Source organism: Phalacrocorax carbo, chromosome 1 (assembly GCF_963921805.1).
Source record: "Phalacrocorax carbo chromosome 1, bPhaCar2.1, whole genome shotgun sequence".
In the NCBI taxonomy this organism is placed as follows: domain Eukaryota; kingdom Metazoa; phylum Chordata; class Aves; order Suliformes; family Phalacrocoracidae; genus Phalacrocorax; species Phalacrocorax carbo.
In genome coordinates, this window is record NC_087513.1 from 186,136,998 (window position 1) to 186,161,748 (window position 24,751).

Consider the following 24,751-nt stretch of genomic DNA (forward strand, 5'->3'; position numbering starts at 1 on the left):
GTGAAGAAGACACAGACCAATGAAGAAGAGGATGCTCAATCAGGTCAATGATTATGCATTAGGTAGGCTTGATGTGTTAACTTCCATGTATAAATGTCAAATATGAACTCCAGTAGGTATGCATGTTAGGTGGAAGGATCCCCTGTGCATCCAGCACTGCAATAAAGAGAATGCCTACTTGTTAATGCTACGTTGGTGTTAAGAGGTTTTATTCCCAATTTTGGTGACGCTATATATATCTATCTATCTGTAGTGCACTGAACTACTGTTGTAGGTATAGGTATATAAGTCTGGTTGGAAAAAACTTAAGTATTCTAAAATGAAGTATAGGGGAGCAGTCATCCTTTTTTTTTTTGCCTGTATAGAAATAATTTTAATAAAGCAGCAAGCTTTTTTATTGTTATTTGAACTAAGTACAATCATGCTGGAATAAATTATATTCAACGTCACAAATTTTGATGAACATGTTGAGCTATCTCTTTGACAGCAGAAAGTGCTTCTAAGCAAGTTGGTTTAATTTCTTGAGGAGGAAGCAAAAATCCATAGGTTCCTGTGTCCCGAAGCTCAATGGTAAAAGAATATTTAATGCCAAGATCGTAAGCCCAGTCATCTGAACCTCCAGGAGCTAAATCTATGTGAGGAAAGGAAAAATACATAAGTTACCTGAAACCAGAATCATAGAATCATTAAGGTTGGAAAAGAACCTTAAGATCATTGAGTCCAACCACTAACCTATCACTGCCAAGTCCACCACTAAACCATGTCCTCAACACCACGTCTACCCTTCTTTTAAATACCTCCAGGGATGGAGACTCAGCCACCTCCCTGGGCAGCCTGTTCCAATGTTTGACAAGCCTTTCGGTGAAGAAGTTTTTCCTAATATCCAACCTAAACTTCCCCTGACGCAGCTTGAGGCCATTTCCCCTCATCCTATCGCTTGTTACTAGGGAGAAGAGACCATCCCCTGCCTCGCTACAACCTCCTTTCAGGTAGTTGTAGAGAGCGATAAGGTCTCCTCTCAGCCTCCTCTTCTGCAGACTAAACCACCCCAGCTCCCTCAGCCGCTCCTTACTTCAGCTTTCTGTTCAAAACCTGTTTTCTGATGCTTGCAAGGATATGCTGTCATGCCTATTGTTGTAGTAAAGTCATACTTACAAATTGTTTGTGCACCAGCACCAAGTCTGTAGGTTTTCCTTGTTGTTCTCTTTATAGCTTTAGCTGCTTTCTTTGCCAGACTTTCCTGAAATTAAACAAAACATTGTTAGCTTTATAGTCTTGTGATAATAGATAATATGTATGCAGTTAGGATTTACTTACACAGTAGTCTGGATCTTTCTTTAGTTAAATACTCTTATAAAAGGCTCTAGAAAACCCACTGAACATGATTACAATTTTCAGCATATGCCCCTGCTATAGATAGCATTTCTGCTGTAGCTAGATAAAAAGCATAGATAGGACCTTACCACCACTTCAGGCAGCAAACTGTTGTGAAACCATTTGTTCCCTCCTATCTTGTATTTTTCCTTTTCCACCACAGTATTTAAGTCACTGTTGATTTATGTAGTATTGACAAAAACAGCAGAAAAATATTTTCATTGAGGGAATTCTACTCTCAAGCTATGAAGACTTAAATGCCTGGAATTAGTGCATCTTTTTCTGCTTTACAGGGCAGGAGTCACAAATGCATTATTACTGTCCACTCACAACTGCATTTTTTTTTCATTGCTGTATATAAACCAGTTTGTTTCAGGAAATTCAACAGTAACCAAGACAGCATAAGAGTATATGTTGTTTGGAGTTAGTTTGTTCTGTATTTACATTACTGGATTTTTTTTCATTTCTTCTTCTGAACATACTGGCACTAGTTACCGATGGAAATGCCATATTGGACTGTGTGGGCTTTGCCTAACAAAGTAGGATGCTTCCAGTGCATTAATCATGTAGTTTTTACAGTCCTCTTATCTATACAGCTTTTATTTTTGAAATAAAATATTTTTTTAAATACAGTTTTAAAAAATAAAATAAGTGGCATGGGAGATGCATGAGATTGAAAAACAGCAACAACGACAGCAGTGTGTGCAAATGTCAATCCTGTATCTTTATAAACTCTCTTACTTTCTGTCCTTATGTCATATAGCATACAAAATGACCTGTCTGCCTCAGACATGTGCTGTCTTCCCATATGGCAAATCCCAAAGCCTGCAAACCTGCTTTGTGGTCACCTTTACATGACTTCTGCTTCTCTTTTACAGCTAGGTAGGAGCCCTTGCTGCAAATAAAAGAATTTTTTGCCTCAGCACTTGGAGCTTAGGAGACACCAGAAGTGGGCTAGAAAGTGCGGGAAAGGGAATTCCTTGCTTTAGGGAATTTGATGTCTTTGCATTAGAAGAATATGACTCAGCTGTCCACCTACTCTTATGGCTTGATTACTCTGTGTTAGAAAATCCCATTTTATCCTGGATATCCCTTCCAGATCCAGACAAACCCAGAGTTTTATGGGAAAAAAGCAGCAGCTACTTTTTGTGTTCTGAACTATGTCTGTCTTCTAGGAGAGTTTTTACCGTGTGATTTGTTGGCTCAGGAACGTGCATAAGCAGTATATGTTTTCCATCCTACCAGTAGACTATTTTAAGTAAGTATCCCTAGCAAAAATGTTAATAAAAATGGCAAGTGTCCACCAGAATACCTCATTGGTTACGTATGTGGAGGGTATTTTCCAGAGTTATACATCCAAGTAATTTCAGAGTTTGTGTAAACCATACAACATGATCAGGGATTTGAACAAATATCTTTTCAAGGTGTCCAAAAAACAGACTCTGCTCTTTTAGCAGCACCTTCAACATGTAAGGGGTTGTTGATGTGTTATCGGTCTGGAATAAATATTTTCATTTTTCCATAGTCTTCAGAAGAAGCTTGCTGACTTACACACTGCTAGACCAGCCCAGACTTCAAGTTCTTAAGAACACCAACAGATATCTCATTTCTTGATCCTCAGAGCACTGTGACTTCTGCATTACAAGCCTAAACAAGCAGGGTAAGATGTTCTGAAATAAATGTGAAACTTCAGGAGACGGGAAGACTTACCAGCTCATCATGGTCTTTGCTTTTGTCCATAGTGTAAGAATATGGAAACAATACCATCTGGGAGTAAGAGTGCATGGTTATGTAGGCTTTAATGATGTCTTTGTGATCTCTGACAAAGCGAGCCACTGCTTTCACTTCAGGCTCAGACTCTGGGTAGGGTCCACAGTATGTCTCCTGACATTCTAAGGGAGATGCTCCTTTCCCTGTAATAAAAAAGCACACAATGTAACTCCTTAACTTCCCTTCCGCATTTCTGATCGTCTAATGAAAAAGCAGAGTATGATGCTAATACTCAAGAAATCGTGGACTCCACCATGCTATGGAAAGAACTCTTATGCTTGTAGAAACTGGTGTGAGCCCACTAGGATTTCTCACCTACTATACTCTTGAAAAAAATTGGAGAAGGTGAAGAAAAAAAATGAATTAAAGAATGGATACAAAGTCTTAGAGGAGAGGATGACTATGTTCCATTTAAATTTATCAAGAACAAGATTGTGAAATCCCTTCTTAAAATCTGGAAGTACTGCAGGAAAAAAGCAGTTCTAAGTGATTATTTAATCTCAGAGGAAAGCAAACTGCCAACTGGAAGTTGAAGAAAAACTAATCAAAATGCAGGTTTTTAAGAATGAGGGGGACTAGGCACTGGAACAAGTCACCAATAAGACAACTAGGATTTACCATTTTTGCTATCTTCAGAATAAGACCAAATAACTTTCTGGATGCAGCTGGGATCTTCAGAGTTAAATGTTTTCATGTTTTAATAAATTTTGTAAATTTTTTTCCTCTGCTACTGTCTGTAGTTTAGGTGGACATTTTATCCTTGAATCTTATATAGAAATAAAGCTCACTGAATACTTCAACACCCACAAGACTTTCTTCATCACTGGGCATTGGGACACTTTAACAGATGTCCATCTTCCAGAAATCAGTAATGCCAGTTACATCTGCAGAGTAGCAGTCCTGTACAGGCAATGCACACTATTATCATATGATACAGGAGAGAAGGAAACATCTTCTGGTGCCAGTGGTATCTAGGGAAGATCTATAGCATGCCACAGAGCAGTGGGGAGCATGTATAGACCCCCAAAACACTTTAAAAGTTTGGTGTATATATATGTTTTAGTTAATTAAAAGTTGCAAGGCTTCATACAGGTGTACTTGGGTGAAATGTAGTTGTGATAGACAGAAAGACTAGGTGATATGGTGGTACCTGGCTGTTGATATTAAGAATAAACCTGTATTTTCATGCATTCAACTGTTCCACAGATACTGCAAGCCACTTTAAAATATGAGTGACTGAAAATAAATCCGCAGATGACCTATACCCTTGTATGACACAGCAGAACAAGCATAAATAATATAGTGAAGAGAGCAGGCTGTGGGAAGAAGTGGTGACAGAGACACTGAGTCTGGGAGATACAGACTGAGAGGTCAGAAACAAGGAGTACTGAGGCAGAGAGGGCTGTGATACCTTTATGTTCTGGGATATATGTATAAGCCTTAATGTTCCTGACTCAAGGGGGATTTTGCAGACAGTCCATGAAAATTCATACGCATGAAAATACAAAAAATTCCTGGCATCTCTATGCACCAATGCAAAAGTGACAAAATGAAAATTTTACACTGTTCTGTTTTGCACAGAAATGAGTACTGTCTAAGGAAAAAGGCAATGAGGAATCTGTTGGCTGGCAATCTTGGATGAATGTTCTGTGTGCTTTCCTAAATTCTTGATCATACTGAGAACAGCCAGCTAAGGAAATGATACGGAAAATGTGGAGAAAAATTGAAGTCTGCATTCCAATCAGATTTAGTTCCACAGACCAAATTCCAAGTTAGTGCACTGCTTTTAGTGGAGTAGTTTTGCTTTTTATTAGTATAAAAGAAAAGCATAAGGTATCAATGCATTTAGTATATTTTGCTCTTCATAAAAACCATGAGGGCTTTGTTCATAAAGTTCATACAGTTGTTATCCGAGCTGCTAAAGAGGAAAAACAGATAAACATGGCATTACATTTCTAATTAAATGCATAGATCTAAAACCTGGAATTTTGCGGTGGCACACAGTGTATTTGCAAGCAAATCTAAAGCCAGTGGAAGCCTGAACATTTGGCACCCCTGACAAGAACTCTTCTCTGGTTAAAAGTATGTGAATAAAGATAAAAATTGCAGGTTCCCATGAATTTGTGGTCATTTTGCATGAACACAGTTGTGTTATTGTATTCAACTGACAGAGCTAATAAGAATTACAACAATATTATAAAGTTATAAAACTCCAGCTTGGTTCTTCTGAGGATCCTGTTGAACTCCTGGTGTTTCACACAGCTACAGCAATAATGGAGATTCTGCAGTTAATATATTCTGGATCAAATCTGTTCAACCATTGCTATCAGTTCCTGATGTATCTGAATCAGTATATACAATATTTTTATGCTAACTACAAAAAATAGGATTTTGTTTTTCAGCATTTTACTGACTATGACTACAAAAAGTAGAAACCTAGAGACATCCTTACAATCATCTGTTTAAGTTATTGTAAGCACCTGACTTCGGTGCTTAGATTCATCTGTACAGTTTTTTCTCTCCAATGACCCTGCAAGGTGCTGAGGCTTTTCTCTTCTATGTTTTCAACCATGTCTAAGAGAGGAGTGTGGCGTGGCTGAAAACACTATGAATACTTCCCTTGTTACTCAAGTAAGATCTGATTTTGCCCTGTAAGGTGGTGTACATCACGTAGAGAGGAAGCACCTTCTACACTATCTGTATTCTTCTGCTCTTTGTGAAGTACAATCATTCCTCCACTTCAGAAGTTGTTTAAGACCAAAAGTGCTTGACAGGTTGAATGCACTACATTACGTTATGTGCACTACATTATCTGTATCACATAGGGTTTTTTTGCTGTAATTCCTTCAGAGTTCTCCAAGTCCTGTTTTTTAGGACATATTCATATTGAATATTTTTTTAAATCTATGTATTTGGTCCCCATCTTCATAGTTTTGTGCCTTACTTTTTTTTTTTTTAAAGTATGTTTTTCTCTGTATAATAGCCATGGATGGTAAATAAACATTTTTATTCCCAGTTTAGCAGTGGACTAAAATGACTGAAAGTTGTACAGGATGTTAGTGTCAGTGCTGAGTGAAGCCAGATCTGATCTCTAGGGTAACATTTTAAGATAGATATTCTGCAGACTATTAAAAACCTGTCAAGTGCTAAAGTACCTGTAGGTAAGTAAATGTGGTATAGCCTTGAGAACAAACACTGAGAGCCAAAACATCTTCATCAGCTAGGGAAGGGCCACCTCTTCCCTCTTTCCCCCTTCCCACCAGCAGCCTGCACCAGGTGTGTCACGGTGACCCTCTCTCTTGTCATTGTACTAGGAAGAGGTTAGTCCCCAGTGTGGCATCTGGGGAGGAAATATCCTGAGTCCAGCAATAAGTGTCCCAAGTTGGGGAAGTGCTCACTGGTTCGTGGCAGATATTCAGCTGCATTTGTCTTTATATCAACTTTGTGAAATGGTAAATGAAAATGTCTTAAAAATAAAGAATTTTAAAGGCTAAAAGTGAGGCAGGGGTACAATAGGAAGGAAATTATGTCATACCACACCACTGTGCATCAAAATTTCTGTTCATGTCAGTACCGATGCACTTGCTGTTACCATGCGATGAGCGGCTCTTTCTCCACAGACGATTCTATGGAAAGAGGCACACAAGCCATGTTCAGGGAAAAAGCTGAGGAAAGCAATCTCACTGGTTCGTTAAATGCGACTTCCCACTTGCGCCTCTACAGGTCATGGGCAAATGAAGAAGCAAAAAACCAAGGAAGATTATAAAACCGCAATCTGATTGCCAGTGAGGCTGGAAGATGAAAGGAAATATTGGGTAGGATAAGTGGTCACATCTCGTCTGATTTCAATGGATTTGGACTGTGGAAGAAGGGGAGAAGACACACAGTTTGGCCAGATGTGTGAGTTCAGCAGTCCAAGCCCAACCTTTCCATACGCATTACTGACAGCATGGGGAAAGTTGGAAATTTGGTGTGCAGCGGTTGAGGTGTATATGCATAGTTGTCGAAATATGAGCCAAGCTGGGTTGGAGATTGAGCGAGTAAAAGAGTGGAGGAGATTATTTTTTTTTAAACTTGAGTGAAGGATCTAAAACTCAAAGAACCATCTCAACAGCTTGGAATTTCCAACCAATAAAAAAAATCCTGGACAAAAGACACCTGTTGTATCTTCATTTATCTGAAACAAAAAGTACTCAGAGAACGGGGCTACCTTGCAGGAGGAGAGAGTGAGTAATTGGCTGTGCTCTATGTGATGCAGCATGCTATTCAGCTTGTGCTGGACTGTGCCAGTATTTGTAACCTTGCTACTGAAGGCTGACACAGGCGTTCCATGACATCTGGAAGTACTGAAAGCCCAGGATGAGATTCTGTCATTTATAAATGCATTTCCAGAAGCTTGGAAGACACAAAGGTACTGTGGGTCAAATGCCAATTAATTAGCTGCAGTACTGTGGTTTAAATAGGGCAGAGATGCAGAAAGTCCAAGCACAGATAAAGAGCTTGGGGCGTGTGATTCCAGGATGGAAATGATGCCCTAAGCATGCACACTGATAGATCCAACAAATAGCACATCAGTACATGGCACAGCCTGTCAAAAAAAGCTCTACATACAGAGGGATGGCTCCACGTGTACTCATAGCCATCCACATTCACCACAGGCATGACGTAGAAATCAAAGTGCTCCAGAAGTGTTGTCATGGTCTGATCTCTCTCACGCAGATGGATTGCCTATAAAGCACAGGGGAAACTTATTAAAGGCATTCATAATTGTGGTTTTCTTACCTTCCTAGAAAGGCACCTGATGGCATGTGTAAAATAATTGTGCAATTATCAGACCACTCTACCTCCTGGTAGAGGCACATCACATCACAGAAATTGCTATATAGCAAAGTAGCTCTTTGGTTAGAAGTGCCAGGGAGAGGGTAGGAATCGAATGGATACAGTCAATCAGATACAGTGCAGTCCTTTAATATTAATAGGTGGTTATGAGATAGAGTTGATGCCTATTAAAAGGAAAGCTTGAGATTTTGTTGCTTGTATAAGTGATAGGAACCCTCCCTCCCACCCAAAGTACCACAAAAGTAGCATAAAATAAAGCAAGCACAAAAATAACAAGTAACATTTCAAATGGCAGCTGTACATAACATTATTTCTTCTGGTTGCATTGTGAGTTCAATACACTTGTATGCCAAGAGCCAGTAAGATCTACATTGCTAATTTTGCCTCACAGCCTATTTTCAAGGCTTTAGTGATGCCTAACCTGGTTGTTGGTCCATGACACAGGGATAAATTTTAACCTAGATAAGTGGTTTTGTTACTATTAGAATAAACTAAGTCCTCAATAATATCTTTTTTCCTTTATGCCTTACTTAAACCTCCTTCTTTCATTTTAAATCCTTCCTCGTTTTCCTCAGGCAATATACTTTCTGTGACTAAATGAGAAATGTCAATCTTTCTACAATCTTAATGATAAAATTAAATGGCAAAGAGTGGACCCATTGTAAAGAATGCCTAGGATTTGCTAGAGAGAGCTAGTGATATTAATGTGTGTGTGCAGCTGTGTATTAATGTCAGGTTTTAAAATGTTACTTCATGAAGTGATACAGAAATAAAATTTGAATTTAAAACACATAAATTAGATCAAGGGGATGGAGAACCTAAATGTTCAGCTTGTTACTTCTGAAAAATGCTGCAGGGACATGTACTGGCAAAGTGACAGCACAGCTGGTAATTATTTGGAGCAGCATGAAAAGGGCAAATGCATTTCTCTCCAAGGGAATCTCGAAGGCTGGGATTATCAGTGGGTCACAGGGTATGTTCAGCTGTATCTGTCCCTAACTCCTGCAATCTCCTTTCAAATGTTATAGTCATTGAGGTTTTATAGTTGTGACTGAGGACAGAAATAAACACATTTTTGATGATGATGATGATGATTATTATTATTATTATCATCATCATCATCATCATTATTTAGTTCCATCATGGCCAAACCATAATTCATGTTTCCAGGACTCATCTATGTTGTTTCTCTGCGTGCAGTACTGGTGATTGTGATTGTGATTGTGAAGTCTCAATCCCATCTAATTTATTTTACTGTGAAATTTGCTTTTGTGAAAGAAGGACAATAAATAATATCTCAGGACAGTAACTGAGCAAGCTGGGCACTCTTGTCTGGGCTAGAAAGGTCGTAGGAGCCTTTTCCTGGTCCATACTAGGAACTGGGCTAGCAGCTCAGCATAATGAGTTGAACAGAGATGCCCTAAATTCAAAAAGACCAAGGCAACATATGTTAAGATCCAGGTGTAAACCGTGGATGTTGTATCCTTTAGTGTACCTTTGTTCACTATCCTGACCAGTGTAGATATTAAAAATATTAAAGATCAGATATGACCATTGGTCTGCAGCTGCACATCAAGGCTGGCTGGGCAAAGCCCATACTACAGTCTCATCCCATCATTAGTTTATTATTTTCCATGAACTGTGTCGTGGTTCAGCCTCAGCTGGCAAGTAAACACCACGCAGCCGCTTGCTCACTCCCCCCACCCCTGGGGTTGGGGAAGAGAATCGGAAGAGCAGAAGAACTTGTGGGTTAAGCACAGTTTAATAATTACAATGAAATAATAATTATAATAATGATTATGATAATAATGACAACAATGTTAATATAATAAAATGGAAGAGGAAGGAAAAAAAAGGAAAAAAACCACAGAAACACAAACGATACAGCCGCTCACCACCCGCCGACCGACGCTGCCCGAGCCGCGATTGCTGCCTCCCTCCCCCGGCCAGCCCCTCCCCGTTAACATACTGGGCATGACGTTACATGATATGGAATACCCTTTGGTTAATTTGAATCCGCTCTCTTAGCTGTGCCCCCTCCCCTCCCGGCTCCTTGTGCAGCCAGCAGAGCATGGGAGGCTGGAAATGTCCTTGACTAGTACAAGCGCTGCCCAGCAACAGCCCAAACATCTGTGTGTTATCTCAACATATTTTTCATGCTAAGTTCCAAGCACAGCACTATGGCAGCTAGAGTGAAGAAAATTAACTCTATCCCAGCTAAAACCATGACAGTATCCACCCCTTATTCCATATCATTTACATCATGCTCAGGTCCCATACTATCCAATACAATTTCAATAATCCCTACCCACCTTCTCATCCTCTAACAGGATATACAGGTTTCATTTATCATTCCCCTAGTCTATGGACCACCCCTGTAAAATATCTGTGAAGTGTCCATTGAGTTCATTTAGTCCATGACTTTGGGTTTCATCTATTGTTAGAGTCTTTCAGAGAGGTGCTGTTTGTGGTGTTGGATTGTTGCATGCTGAAGTCAGTCCTCGTTCCATCACTGCTGCACTGTTAGTTCTTGTTCTCTCCGTGGTCATGCAGGTAAAACCATAGGGTGCCCTGTCGTGTGTATCACTTCTCTTGAGCAAAGGGACGCTTACTCCTAATGGCTGAGATACTGGTCTGTACTGGTGGGGAGTAGGACCTATCTTCTTTGAGTTGCTGGACCTCTTGGGATAGTTTCTCAACAGCAGAGACGAGCGAGGAAGAGAGATTTGCTTCATACTCCCGGAGTCTATCAGTCACCTCCGCCACCGTTCGTGTCCTGTCACCTTTCCAGAACATCACTGCCAATGAGTTTGCATACGAGGATGGTGCGCTCCGTACAAACTTCCGCCACATGGGTCGTGTGCACTCAGCTTCATCTGGATCTTTGGATGACCATTGATCGTCCAGGTCACCATAAATCACCTCAAGCACAGCTAATTCCCTTAGATACTGGATGCCTTTCTCCATGGTCATCCATTTTCCTAGGCGAAATACAATATCTTCTTTGAAGGGGTACCTTTCTCTCACTCCAGACAGGAGTCGCCTCCAGAGGCTGAGGGCTTGTGTTCCTTTTCCAATTGTTTTATCAATGCCCCCTTCCCTAGAGAGGGATCCCAGTTGTTTGGCTTCCTTCCCCTCTAATTCCAGGCTACTGGCCCCATTATCCCAGCATCGGAGCAGCCAGGTGATCACATGCTCACCTGAATGACGCCCAAAATCTTTCCGTATATCCCGCAACTCACTCAAGGATAGGGATCGGGTAGTTTCCGTTTCTTGTACACGTTCTTCCTCTTCCTCCTGCTCTTCTTGTGATGGCCCTGGTTCCTCATAATCTCTTTCTAAACGAGTTGACTTTCTCTTCCAAGATTTCTTCTCGACTGTAGGGGTGACTGATACTGGCACAGGTTGGTCCTCTGGTTTAGCTGCAACGCTTGGCACTGGGGTTGGAGTAGCTGCAGTGTCTGTCATGGGGGTTTGAGTGGCCACAGTGCTTGTTGCTTTCCTTGTCTTTGTCTTTTTAGATCCAGAGACCTTCTCTTCCCCTTGGGGATACTGAATAGTGTTAAATAGGGCTCGATAGGCATGAGCCAGGCCCCAGCACATTGCAGTGATTTGTATCTCTCTGGAATTGCCAGGGTGACAACATACTTCCTCCAAATATTCCACTAACTTTTCAGGATTCTGCACTTGTTCAGGGGTGAAGTCCCACATCACAGGGGGGGCCCACCGTCTTAGGCATTTGCCCATACTATCCCACATACCCTGCCACGCATAGCTATCAAGCCTTGGGGCAGATCTCTGCATTATATTCTTAACTTGCTTATTAACCTTAGACAGAACTGACACCATCTGCCAAAGCAATACCAACAGATGTATCTTGACTACCCAAGGATGTTCAAGATACTGAAAAGTTGTTGTAATGAAGGAGGAGACATTATATAAGATGGTAGCTAAGGTGCCATTCTGTATTGCCTCCATAAAAAACCTCTCATAGGAGGAGGTATAATTGCTAATTGTCTCCATGAGGTGGTAGCTGAAATACAGTAACGGCTTCCGTGCAAGACCTAAATAACCGATAACAGTCAAGGCCAGTGTTTTAATAACAAATCTCCTAGGCAAAATATCTCTAATCACTGCAGAGCACAGCAAACTGCAAAAACCAACAGCAATTTTTAACATGTACTTTACAATCGGCTTGGTAAAGACTGGAAAAACTGAGAGCAGATGAATCAATGCTGTGACCCGCAACTGTTATTATCTCAAACCCTTCGTGCCCCACATTGGGTGCCAAAATTGACTGTCGTGGTTCAGCCTCAGCTGGCAAGTAAACACCACGCAGCCGCTCGCTCACTCCCCCCCCACCCCTGTGGGATGGGGAAGAGAATCGGAAGAGCAAAAGAACTTGTGGGTTGAGATAAGCACAGTTTAATAATTACAATAAAATAATAATTATAATAATGATTATGATAATAATGACAACAATGTTAATATAATAAAATGGAAGAGGAAGGAAAAAAAAGGAAAAAAAACACAGAAACACAAACGATACAGCCGCTCACCACCCGCCGACCGACGCTGCCCGAGCCGCGATTCCTGCCTCCCTCCCCCGGCCAGCTCCTCCCCGTTAACATACTGGGCATGACGTTACATGATATGGAATATCCCTTTGGTCAGTTTGAATCCGCTCTCTTAGCTGTGCCCCCTCCCCTCCCGGCTCCTTGTGCAGCCAGCAGAGCATGGGAGGCTGGAAATGTCCTTGACTAGTACAAGCGCTGCCCAGCAACAGCCCAAACATCTGTGTGTTATCTCAACGTTTTTTTTATGCTAAGTTCCAAGCACAGCACTATGGCAGCTAGAGTGAAGAAAATTAACTCTATCCCAGCTAAAACCATGACAACTGGTACTATGTCTGTGGATGGCAATTGTTGGCCGTGTTCTAGAGGTCTGAAATGAGAGTGTGTCTAGCATGGATGGTACCTTCAGAAGAAGGTGGCTTGGGTGGCCTCATTCAAAGAATGAGGCAGGTCCAGAAAAAAGCAGGAGCACAAATAGAAAATGCAGAGGCAGGAGGCAGAGAAGCAGTGGCAGCAGACACAGCAGCAGGTGACACGTCACAGCAAGTGCTAAGAAGAGATTGCTGGTATGCATGCTGGTGTGGAGCCATGCTATGCCTGGAGCACACAAGCGTGGGGTATCTATTGCTTTAGGAAGGCATGTAGGGAAAAGCCAAGTGTTGTAGGAGAGCTTGAGCTTGTTCTGGGTGTCCTCTGATCTACTCCAGGCAGTACTAGCTGGAATAATATGGGTGTGAGGCACCATGTATGGCATGACCCAGAGCCAAGATAATTCCTTGGATCTATGTGGCAGTATAGACTTCGCCCTAGTAGATAACCAAATACTTGCTTTTCCTGGCATGCCCTCTCCATCCCCGACTGTTCATAACGGTAAATGTCTGTTGAATTTGCTGCACATACTTTGAAGTTTCTTTCATACTTGAGAATACATCTGAGCTCTTTTGCATTTGATCCATATGACCTTCTCTCTCTCTCACACACCCCTCTATCTACTGACATACATACATGCACACACACTCACTGCTACATATGCAGCTTAGACGCAAATCTCGTGTTGGTGTTGTGGAAGTAAATGGGTTAAGACTTGATGGACCTTAGGGTACATAGGAGAAGGTAAATGGCATAAAGATTTTTTGAAAATGGTAATAAGATGTGATTATCACTCACATGGCCTATGAACCATAGGCAAAAAGCAGGAGAAATCCATTCTCTGGCATGGATACCACAGTCAATCCATATGGCATTTTTTGATTTCTGCTGGCTTTTAGAAAGCTGACAAAAGAGAAATTGTATTAAAATGTCACCGTTGTAAAGTGTACCACATAAAAGTAGAAGTGAAAAGGGTAGCCAAGACAGAAGAAGAAGCATCTGTCTTGTAGGGAGAGCTTAGACTGATCCCGGGCCAGGATACTGCTGTCAGTTACGTTCGCATGCAGTCAGAGAGCCACATTCAGACTGCTTGCAGCAAGCTCCTAACATAGACACCAAGACTATACAGCAAGACCTGAGGTCAAGTGGGTAGATCACCAACTATTCAGGGAAACAAACTAGATTGGCTTCATAGTCAACAGAGGAGGGTAACCACCCTGCTGGTATTTCTTGGCCTAGATGTGGTAACTTCTGTGACCCAGCAAGGAACCTAATGTGGTCAAATGCCTTTGCAAAGGTAATGCACCTTTCTAGAAGAACTTAGGAAGCTTCTAAAGAACACAAAAATATGCGTATAAGTATATCTAAAAGAAAGTGTTCTGGCCAAACCCCATCACTTGCTTACATTGGTACTTGGAAAGTTTTTGCAGTAAGTCACAGATGTACCTTCAGAACATAAAGTGGTCGTTTTTCATATGATGATCCAATATATATTTTCTGGAGGAGGTCAGAATGGACTCTCACTACTTCTTCCATCCAACGATATATCTGCAAGAATGGAGTTAGTAAATACTTCTTCCCCCTATTGTTTTCCTTCATCTCTGAAAGTGGTCTAGACTTTAATTCACTCTTCCTCCCAAAACCCTGCCTCTTTTGCTGATGGGAAAGAAAAACTAGCAATTCAGCCCACTTGCCTGACTTTAATTTCTCTTAAAACAAACAGTAAGATACAGTCACAATACAGTCTGAGTGTATTACTGAAACTCCTCTTTAGTTCTATTTCGTTAAATTATTATTCATTTCATGTTCTAAATATTTATATGTTGTTTTGTGACTTCATTTTGCTTCTGTATTGACTGCATTTAGATGGCAGATTGAGGCAATACATGAGATTTTTTCTGGTGCTTCTTTCTTTCTCTATGAAGGCATTACAGTAAGCACAACTCTCAGTGGTTGAGCAATACAATGGTAATGATTTACCTGTTGATTTCTTTCCCTATCTCCATTCTCAGCCATGAGACAAATTTCCCCCCTTGAATCTACAAAGGATTACAACAAAGAAATCTTACTTCTTTCATCGAATGGTAGTTTTCGTAATATGATGAAGATCTGCGTGGGTTGACTGTATCATTGATAGTCTGTTTTTCAATAAGTCCTTGAACATCTTCCATTAAGACTCTGAATAACAAAGAAAGAGCACAACCTCCTGTTAAATAAATGACAAACAACTTTAAACAACATTCATGACAACAAATAAAAAGTACATACCTATGTTGGATGGTCAGTTGCCTTAACTGAGCTTTTATGCTACTTATGCTGGATGCCCTGGCGTAGAAATGGACTTCCCTGTCCTTCTTGATGTTTTGAACCTCAACAGGTTGCCAGAGAATGACCTGAAAAGTTTCCAAAATCATTTTTTAATGAGGAAAGAAATATATTCTTTCTAACATTTAATAAGTATTTTGAAAATAATCAAAGCATATGTTTTCAATTTAAGAGACCACTTGTAACAAGCAGTTTAATGTTCCCTGTGTCGTATCATAGCATTCTGCTACTGCTGGAAATGAAACCTGTGTATTTAAGAAATGTTTATAATGACTTCTGCACATAAATTTGTAAATCAAGAACAGAGACAGGAAAATAACCTTTTCTGAGATAGTATTTCTAGTATAATAGGTATGTTTAGCTGGTTATTATGTTACATGTTTTCAAGTCTGCTGAGAGTTATTTTCCCTGAGGGTATTTGGAAAATTAATGAAGATCAGACCAGTCTTTGTAGTGATTGTATTTGTTGATGACTTTAGTCAGGGAGGAAATAAATGCCAGAAGGGGTTTGAATATAAGTCAATTTGAAGCAGCAATACAGAGATTAGGAATGGGAGGAAAATAAGAAAATGAGATTCTTCTTGGTAAAATTAAATCTTTTACAATAATAAAATCAGAAGCCAACATATTCCATAAAAGACTGAAACTTTAGAACCAATAATACCAAAAGATCTAGGGGTGAGAGTAAGCAGAAAACTAGGCATGAATTTACAATGTGAAAAAGGTCAACATGGATTGGATGCATTTTTGAAGGCATACAGCATGGAGTTGCCAGACAATAGGGTTCGGTTTTTTTCTTTCTGGTGCAGCTGCACTAGGAATGTTATATTCAACTTAGGGAACCATGTTTCCAGGCACGTATCAGCTGCCAGCTGTTTACCTTGCTCATTTCTCAGAGAGAACATGTCTGCAAAATCATACACAAAACTCATCCATTCGTTTAATTAAGACATTAGAACAATAAATGGTAAAGCATTTGGCCCCTGGATATATTACTGCAATGAGCTATACAAATGGCTGAGCTAGTCCCAGTGTAGCCATCTCAGACACTATTGGCAGGGTAGCAACAGCATTGCATGGCTCAGCATTGTTTGGAAAACCCATCCAAGAAGCGAACTGGATGCTTAGCTCCCCTGCACTGATTTGCCTGCTGCCCTGGCTAGCCTGCTGTCTGCACTTTTGTGCATCAGTTCGGATTTAATTCCAATTTGGTGTAGACATTTGTTGAATTGAGAGTAAGGAAAACTAAGGAACTGGATTGACACAGCTGAGGTGGCAGAGGAGCAATGAATGGGGGTAAATGGGAAACTCTGATAATGCACATGATTAGCAAGTTCGCTGACAATACCAAGCTGGGAGGAGTGGCTGATACGCCAGAAGGCTGTGCTGCCATCCAGTGAGACCTGGACAGGCTGGAGAGCTGGGCCGAGGGGAACCTGATGAAGTTTAACAAGAGCAAGTGCAAGGTCCTGCACCTGAGGAGGAACAACCCCATGCACCAGTACAGGTTGGGGGTTGACCTGCTGGAAAGCAGCTCTGCTGAGAAGGATCTCGGAGTGCTGGTGGGCAGCAAGCTGACCCTGAGCCAGCAATGTGCCCTTGCGGCCAAGAAGGCCAAGGGTATCCTGGGATGCATTAAAAGGAGTGTGGCCGGCAGGTCGAGGGAGTTTATCCTCCCCCTCTACTCTGCCCTGGTGAGACCACATTTGGAGTACTGTGTCCAGTTCTGGGCCCCCCAGTTCAAGAAGGATGCAGAACTGCTAGAGCAAGTCCAGCAGAGAGCTACGAAGATGATCAGGGGACTGGAGCATCTCCCTTATGAGGAAAGGCTGAGAGACTTAGGTTTGTTCAGCCTGGAGAAGAGAAGACTGACTTATAAATATCTGAAGGGTGGGTGTCAAGAGGATGGGGCTGGACTCTTTTCAATAGTGCCCAACAAGAGGACAAGGGGCAATGGGCACAAGCTGGAACACAGGAATTTCCACCTCAATATGAAGAAAAACTTATTTCCTGTGAGGGTGCCAGAGCAGTGGAACAGGCTGCCCAGAGAGGTTGTGGAAATGTTCAAAACTCACCTGGACGTGGTCCTGTGCCCCCTGCCCTAGGTGTCCTTGCTCAAGTAGGGGGGTTGGACGAGATGATCTCCAGAGGTCCCTTCCAAACCCTACCATTCTGTGATTCTTGATCTTTTTACCCATCATCAGCAATGGTCAATACTGCCCCAGGGGCAGCTACAAAAGACTCTGTTGTAGGTGCTCCTGAGTCTGGGACTTCTGATGGATGCTACATGCAATGAGTGTGCTGTAAGGACAAAGCATTTCCTTTGGTTTAGGTTTTTGCTTTCCAACTTTTGCAGGAGTAGCACCTATAATTAGTTTGATAATTCTTCTTATGAGATGCTAATTTTCAATTGTTTCTTTTTTGCTAGATTGTAACCTTTAAAATTTGTTGGGAGGTACTGTTTGTGTCTTCCCTTTCCCTTTCCCTTTCCCTTTCCCTTTCCCTTTCCCTTTCCCTTTCCTTTCATTCTCACATCATCTTTACATTTTCTTCATGTATCTTGCCCAATTTATAGCCATGGAAAAAAAGTGGCCAGTTTGTAGCCCCTGAAAAATTTTCAGTTTGCATGTTCACATGAGTGACTTGGTAGAAACCACCACATGTTCTCTCTGCACTGAATGTACTTCAGTTGTTCTTCATGATTTCTTGGGGCTCTTGTGTACAATAAAGTGAAGAATGACAGTGGTGAGGAAATGATGGAGGAGGGAGATTTATTTTGGTACAGCAAAGGAGATGGATGTGTGAGTTGACTTGTGGAGGAGGAAAAGAGCAAGGAAGATAATCAAGGTTTGTGAGAACTGAAGGAAAGGATCAGAAGATGCTAGTAGAGACAGCAGAAGACTAATAAAATTTTTGGGGTGGGCATAAAATGAATAGAAGCCAAGAACAACAGAGAAAGACCAGGCATAGGCACCATTAAAAATTTTCAGTCATCTGAGACACATCCTCAATCATCCTGTAAATTATATTGGCCAAGGGAATGCTGGCACCTTTGCTGCAGTGTTGGTTTCAAACTGGGAGGGTATGATTGGGGAAATGCTTTTGAAGAGGAAGAGATGCCTCATTCTAATTACATACTCTGTTCTTTAATATGCTGGTTTTGGCTGAGAAGGGGTTAATTCTCCTCACTGCGGGAGTTGGCTACCTTTCCAGCTTCCCGCGCTCTGCCGCGTGGCGGGGGGGGCTGGCAGGGGCAGGGCCGTGGTGGGGGCGGCTGACCCCGACTGGCCAATGGCAGGTTCATTCCATACCATGTGACACCATGACCAGTATATTGAGGGGGGGCAGTGGCAGGGCGGAGGCGGCGCGGCGCCGGGTGGCGCGTGGCTGCGGCGCGTGCGGTTTGTTCCGGCGGTTCGTTCCCCCCCTCCCTTCCCCCCCCCCCCCCCCCCCCCCGCGGCTTTGCGCCTCTCGTTGTTCTCTTTTACATTGCATTTCTGTTGTTGTTTTCTTTTCATTTTAATTATTAAACTGTTCTTATCCCAACCCACAAGTGTTACCCTTCTGATTCTCTCCCCCATCTACCGGTGGGGGAGTGAGCGAGCGACTGTGTGGGGCTGAGCTGCCGGCTAAACCACGACATTTAATGAAAGATAGAAATTACAAAAAAATATTGCTTAAGAGATTTTTATCTTCTAAATGCTTTAAGAAAAAATACCACAAAAATCCAGTCCTGAACTTCAAAGCTGTGCAAGTCATGTAGGTCAAGATTGCGTTGGTCTAAAGTGCTGAGGTTCCCTAGCAAATGTATTTTGACTTACTGTGTGTTGGTGCTTTGCCAATTTTGCAGTGTCTTGCATGAAATCAATTGCAGAAGCCTGAGCTCTGATATGATGCACTACTATACCATTATGAAGGAGAGGGTCTTCTCATGTAAATCAGAAGGTAGCTGAGCAATGAAATCCAAGCATTTTCTGAGTTGATGTGTTAAGATGAATGAAAGTGGGCTAAATCTTTCTCCGGGGCAGGGGGGAACAGTATTAGTGCACTTTGGGGAAGAATTTGGCCTAGAGACCAGAGAGACAGAGGGATCTGTTTACCTCAGTGGTGTTCAGTAAATCCTGAAGGGCTTCAACCTGTTCATCTGTTTGTGGGAGAGCCCACAAAACTTCATCCCTGAAAAAAAAAAAAAGCGTTTTAGGTAAAGCACAGGTACTTGGAACTACTCTAGGTCACACAAAAGTAGAGAAGCAGGCTCGGCCTTTCTTGTCTTCCCTGGCTTGGCCACCATGAACTCAGTAAAGATTCAATAGTGAAGATGCCGAGTCCTGTTCCAGCCTCTGCTTCTGCCAATCAGTAAAATCCATGAAAGAGGTGGTGCAGGGCTTTGGTAGCCAATATCTACTGCTGGACTCTGAGATCGCTCCTGGGAGATGGCACCAGCACAACAGCAACCAGCTCCAGCTCATCTGGAGTGCAGCAGGACCAGTGGAAAACTAGCCTAGACCAGGATGACAGCTCTCCTGTTCACCCCTGAGTTTCTCAGTCTCAGTCACTGTTCAGCAGAGACATCAGCCCTCCCAGCTTGGCAAAAGCCAAACATGATGTTTTGTAGATGTACAGAGGCTACTGCCATCATCATTCCTACTTCAGTCCAGTTTTTCTGAACTCCTTATTTCTGTCCCTCAGCCAGGTATGGTTTTAGTTGGTCTTTATCACTGTCCTCCCCCTCTTTGCCTGGTAACTTATATTCCTCTTCTGCTTGAAACCCGTGGTCTGGACACACTGTACGTGAGATGGCATTTCCCAGCTACTCCATGCCTGACCGCACTATCGGTGACAGAAGTGAAATTCACTTTCTGGAAAGAAAAAATACCACTTTGCATTGTAAATCCAGCCCGGGTCTTCAGTGCCCCGAACACCATGTAGTTCAAAATTGCATTGGAGAGATAATTAAAATAATATGTGTGTGTAGAAGGAGGAGACGCAGGGAAATGTCAGACCCCTATTTCTATTTTCTGGGCTGGTGTGGCTCTTGGCCCTCTAATCGTGTGGAGCTGGTGGCAGCGCATAAACCAGGCACTGGAAGTCCCTGCCAGCCCTGTCTGCAAAGGCTGTTCTGAAAAGAAAAGAGGCAGGGCTCTCAAAACTAATGTTTTCAAGCTGCATAACTTGATTGTCCCAACTTGTTGTTGTGACTGATTTCAAGCAGAGACCTGACAGCATCTGCCAACCAGGTGATTCATCTTTTCTACTTTTAGCCAGGCTCCAAGCAATCGCTGTTGTTTCTCATGCAGAACCAACAATATGCCAGCCCTATTTTTGCCTCCACCATCATTTGACAGAGCATCAAAAAGCAGTCAGGGATAGCCCGGGTGGGCAGTTCACTTATTTCTTTAGGCAAGTGCACTCCAAAAGCGTGTGTTTGGGGCTACTTTAAAAGTGAATTTGTCTTCTCGTATCTGGGGAAGTCTTTTCACAGGGGAGACCAGAAAAGGGCTGCTGCATCTGGTTTCATCCTATGATTTCCACAGCGTGAGAGTACCATAATGAGGAGGCTGGTATGTACTTGTACCCCAGATATTTCAGCTGAGTGTGGTAAATACTGGACAGGTGGTAGCTAGCAGTGATTCCTCTAGGACCTGAATACCCTGAACAAGCTGATTCAGGTTCTGCCCTTGCTCTTGCATTCATGTTTAACATGGAGAGTATTAACAGCTGAAACTGTAGTCATTGGGTTTCTCAGTTCATCTGCTTTGATCTGGCATTATACCCTTTCATCTGTCTTCTGCCCCACTCCTCTTAGAAAACACACAGACAAAATCTCTCGTTGTTTTACACCAGTGTTAGAAACTACCCTCCACCCCCAGCTTCCTTGCCCTGTCTGCTGCCCTCGTGTGGCTGGACATGTTCATCTTGAACATACCTCTTTCACTTTCTGTCCTCATGCCCTGCTTTCCTGGTTGCTCTTTGAGTTTGTCCTTAAGAGGATCCCTCTCATTCCCTCCTCCAACTTTCTGCCAGGGTCCCACTGGACTCCATCACTGTACACCATTTCTTTTTCCTCTCCGTTTTACTTCTGGGTAAAGAGAAGTCCAGCTGCCATCCCCACACTACAATGCTCAGGTCTTATCCTGTAGCTATGACAGAGTGAATGCTCAGGTCTTATCCTGTAGCTATGACAGAGTGAGTGGGATGCATTACAGTTCATTTTAGACAGTTTTGATATCTTCATCTGAGCTTGTCACTCTCTTAGTAAAGAAATAGGCACTTTCAGGGTCCAGTTAACCTGAGCTACTTTAGATGTGTGTGCTAAACTGGAATGAATTGTAACCTAAATATGCATAATTTTCTCTACTAGCTGTACAGAAAGGTGAAGGGACTAGTTCCCATGCAGATCTGTGTAGAAATCCCATATAGTCGGATGAATCCCATCCAGGGGCCCTGGCCACCATTTCACAGAGCAACATAAATCAGTGCTGGCTCTCTGCAGGCATCTCAGTCTCTTCATCCCTCCTCTCCATTGCATTTCTCAGCCACTAGGAAAGCCATCAGCATTGCATACCACACAGGCCCACAAAAACAAGGCATCAGCATGGATGTGTTTCTTTGTCCTCGTAGCCTGGCTTCATTTAAACCTTGTGTGTTCTTTCTGACTAATATCTCCAGAAGAGAGGCCTCCCTACTTGTCTCTAGCTGAATATCTTACCCTGGTTCTAGCAGGTAGTGTCGCTAGAGGAGTGCTGCCAGCGTCTTCTGTTCTCCTGGACCATGTAAGCTGTTCTTCTGCCTGGAGCACAGATGGCTGCCTGTGGGCTCTCTTTTCTCCCACCTTGCTGGCTCTCAAACAGCCATCAGCATCAAACAGCCATCAATATCAAACAGCCTTGTCTTTTCCCTACAAGTGAGCTAGGTGTCTTTCCAGTGTTATCAGTTCTTTCACAAGTCTCGCAATATTCGGTATTTTTCTTAGAAGTACAGATGCAGTAATCACACTATAACCTTGCAAAGGAAAGCTTTAATACATGACCGTTAAATCCTCCAACGCTAGCACTCAAATGAAAGTAAAAAGTCAGATATAATATATCACCTTTAAAATCTCATTATTTTAGCCATTTTCATAACCGGGGCTGGGAGGTTTAGACTCATGCTTTCCAGTGGGAAATGCCGTATTCTTCTGTAAGGGTCAGATATTCAGTGTTTTATTTAAACATGAAATAAATGAACCTTCAAGTAGCACAGAGCAATGTTGCTCTACTGAATTCACCTAAAAATGTGTTTAACTGTCCCCCTACTTTAACCCTCACGCCTCTGTAACTATCCACAACAAAATATGATTGCAGTACAAACGGTGATGAAAGATCCTCTTTTTAAGGCATGAACTCAGGAGGTGTTCACCTGTCACAGGTCTGCCCACTGGCTTGTGGTGCAGAGTCGCAGAAGGCCGTGAGACATAATTCACTATTATTTGTGTAGGTATTTCAGTCCTGGGAGCAGGCTGTGTTTAATCGTGATTCCTATAGGTTATTAATCTTGCTTAATATCACCACATGAGGGTCTTATCCTTTTAGTTCTACCTATTAAAACATTTCAAGTTTTTAAACCAGCTGTACATGTAGAAAATAAAAGCACTTTGGCTGTCTTCATCTCTGACATATGTTCTCATGTTTTAACAAAGCATTTGGTTTCAGGGCATTTCTGAAGTTTATCGATAGGTAACAATAAAGCTGCTTCTGAAACATTGTACAAATACCAAATGGTTATTCAAAAATGATTTATGACTGGAAAAACAGTCATAAAAGTTGCTTTAGAAAGAAAACAGATTGTTAGCACTTTCTGAAATGGTTTCTCTCTCTACCTCAAGAAGTAATTCATTTAAGGTCTTGTTTTAAGGCAAATGAAGCAAATTATTTTTTCCCATTAAGTTTCAGAATGCCCTTTATTGGCATTCAAAAGCACTGAATGAACAGAATTGATTTGCACTTAGACCAAAAAGAATAGTTTTAATATGATTAAAAACATAGGATTTATGGATGCAGAGAAGACTTAGAATAATTTCATTTCCTCCACCATCTATATGTTAAATTGAACCACATATCCAATTACAAGAGCAATAAAAAATGTCAACCTTTGCCAAATGTTTTCTTATGTAACTTGGAGTTATTTTGCTTCAATACTTTCCCTGTCCCACTCACCATGCGCTAAGAGCCCCGTAGCACCATCAGATATTTACCTTGGAAGAGTGAAGACATGCTTCTTTTGAATCCAGATAAATAGGGTAAAAAACAGCAGGTAAAACTTCATCTTCACAGCGTCCACAATGAAACCAAATGCAATTGGAAAGCCAAGGGTTCAGGACCCACATTATTGATTTCAAAAATGTTATTTAAAGAGTGGTTAAAATTTAATACTCTCTCTCACCTCAACCCCAGGCTCCTGGTGGCTAAGTCAATATGACAGAGCTCCCTGGGGAGGTCCTGCTCATATTGATGTTGTCCTTCCATGAAAGGATAAGGTACATTTTGGACATTTTCACATTGACAAGTCACTTTGTCATCTCAGCCTTTGTGTCATTTCATTGCAGCTATGAACCACAGACATAAGAAAGAACACCAAAGACAAAATTTTTGCGATCCTCTGAGTTTTAGAGAGGTCCAGCAGTGTGCTCTGCATTCAGCACTCCTATAGCACATCATGGCCAAGCATGAAGCTGGATTAGAGGAAAGGGAGTGAGATTATTAAGTCCAAATAGAAAAATCCTGTGCAGGAAAGCTTCTTTTGCTGGCATTTGCTAGCAGAGAAAACAAGGAGCAAGTGGGATGTGATACTCTTGGTATTGAGGGCCATTCCTCTAGTTCAGAATGGAGCACATCGACTAGGTCTCCATCTTCCACAGCTGGGCTCTACCTCTTTGGTTAACACTCGACCCATCCAAGGATTTCAGACTGCTTCTGTTGCTCCATGCCCTCTTTTCTGTGACCATTCTGACATCCATGTATTTTCCACATGTCACACTCGGTTAGCTTTCCAAGAAAAAGTACCATGACTCTTCATCTCATTATTACTAATTTTTGCATGCCCCAAGACTTGCCTCCCATATTTCTATCCACAGTTGTCCAGACAGGACATGCTGAAAATCTGAATGAATTTGACGTGTCCAGAATAGATGATCTCCACATACGTTCTGTGCTTGAACAGTAAATCCAACTTGGCTAGGGTATGGCAGGCTTAGTACATGGTCCAAGGCCTCTTCTTCCACACACCAACATAGCAATTCAAGGCACAGCATTGGTTAGAGAACACCCCAATGGCAGCCTTATGTGGAGGAGAACAACTCGTTTACATCTCCAGTGTGAGACCCACCCTAATGTTAGCTCTTGGCTGAGCACGTCATATAGGCAGAATGAGAAAACCAAACCTGGGGTAGTTTCATCCATACTGTATCAAATAAAAGGTTTTTCAGGTGACTGGTCCCCAGAAACACAACACGGTTTTGTTCC

The 24,751-nt window shown here is 42.0% G+C and overlaps 1 protein-coding gene across 1 annotated transcript; it reads right to left on the bottom strand.

Moving 5' to 3' along the window:
• Positions 1–371: 371 nt before the first annotated feature.
• On the bottom strand, positions 372–23,589 carry CPB2 (carboxypeptidase B2). Its single transcript, XM_064440853.1, has 11 exons — positions 23,485–23,589; positions 19,352–19,427; positions 15,195–15,319; positions 14,996–15,104; positions 14,373–14,474; positions 13,725–13,829; positions 7,756–7,872; positions 6,680–6,770; positions 3,085–3,287; positions 1,156–1,240; positions 372–631 (listed from the first exon to the last, which is right to left on the bottom strand). Exons 1-11 carry the CDS (start codon positions 23,553–23,555, stop codon positions 447–449), a joined length of 1,269 nt encoding a protein of 422 aa, XP_064296923.1. The 5' UTR covers positions 23,556–23,589; the 3' UTR covers positions 372–446.
• Between the last annotated feature and the right edge of the window lie 1,162 nt (positions 23,590–24,751).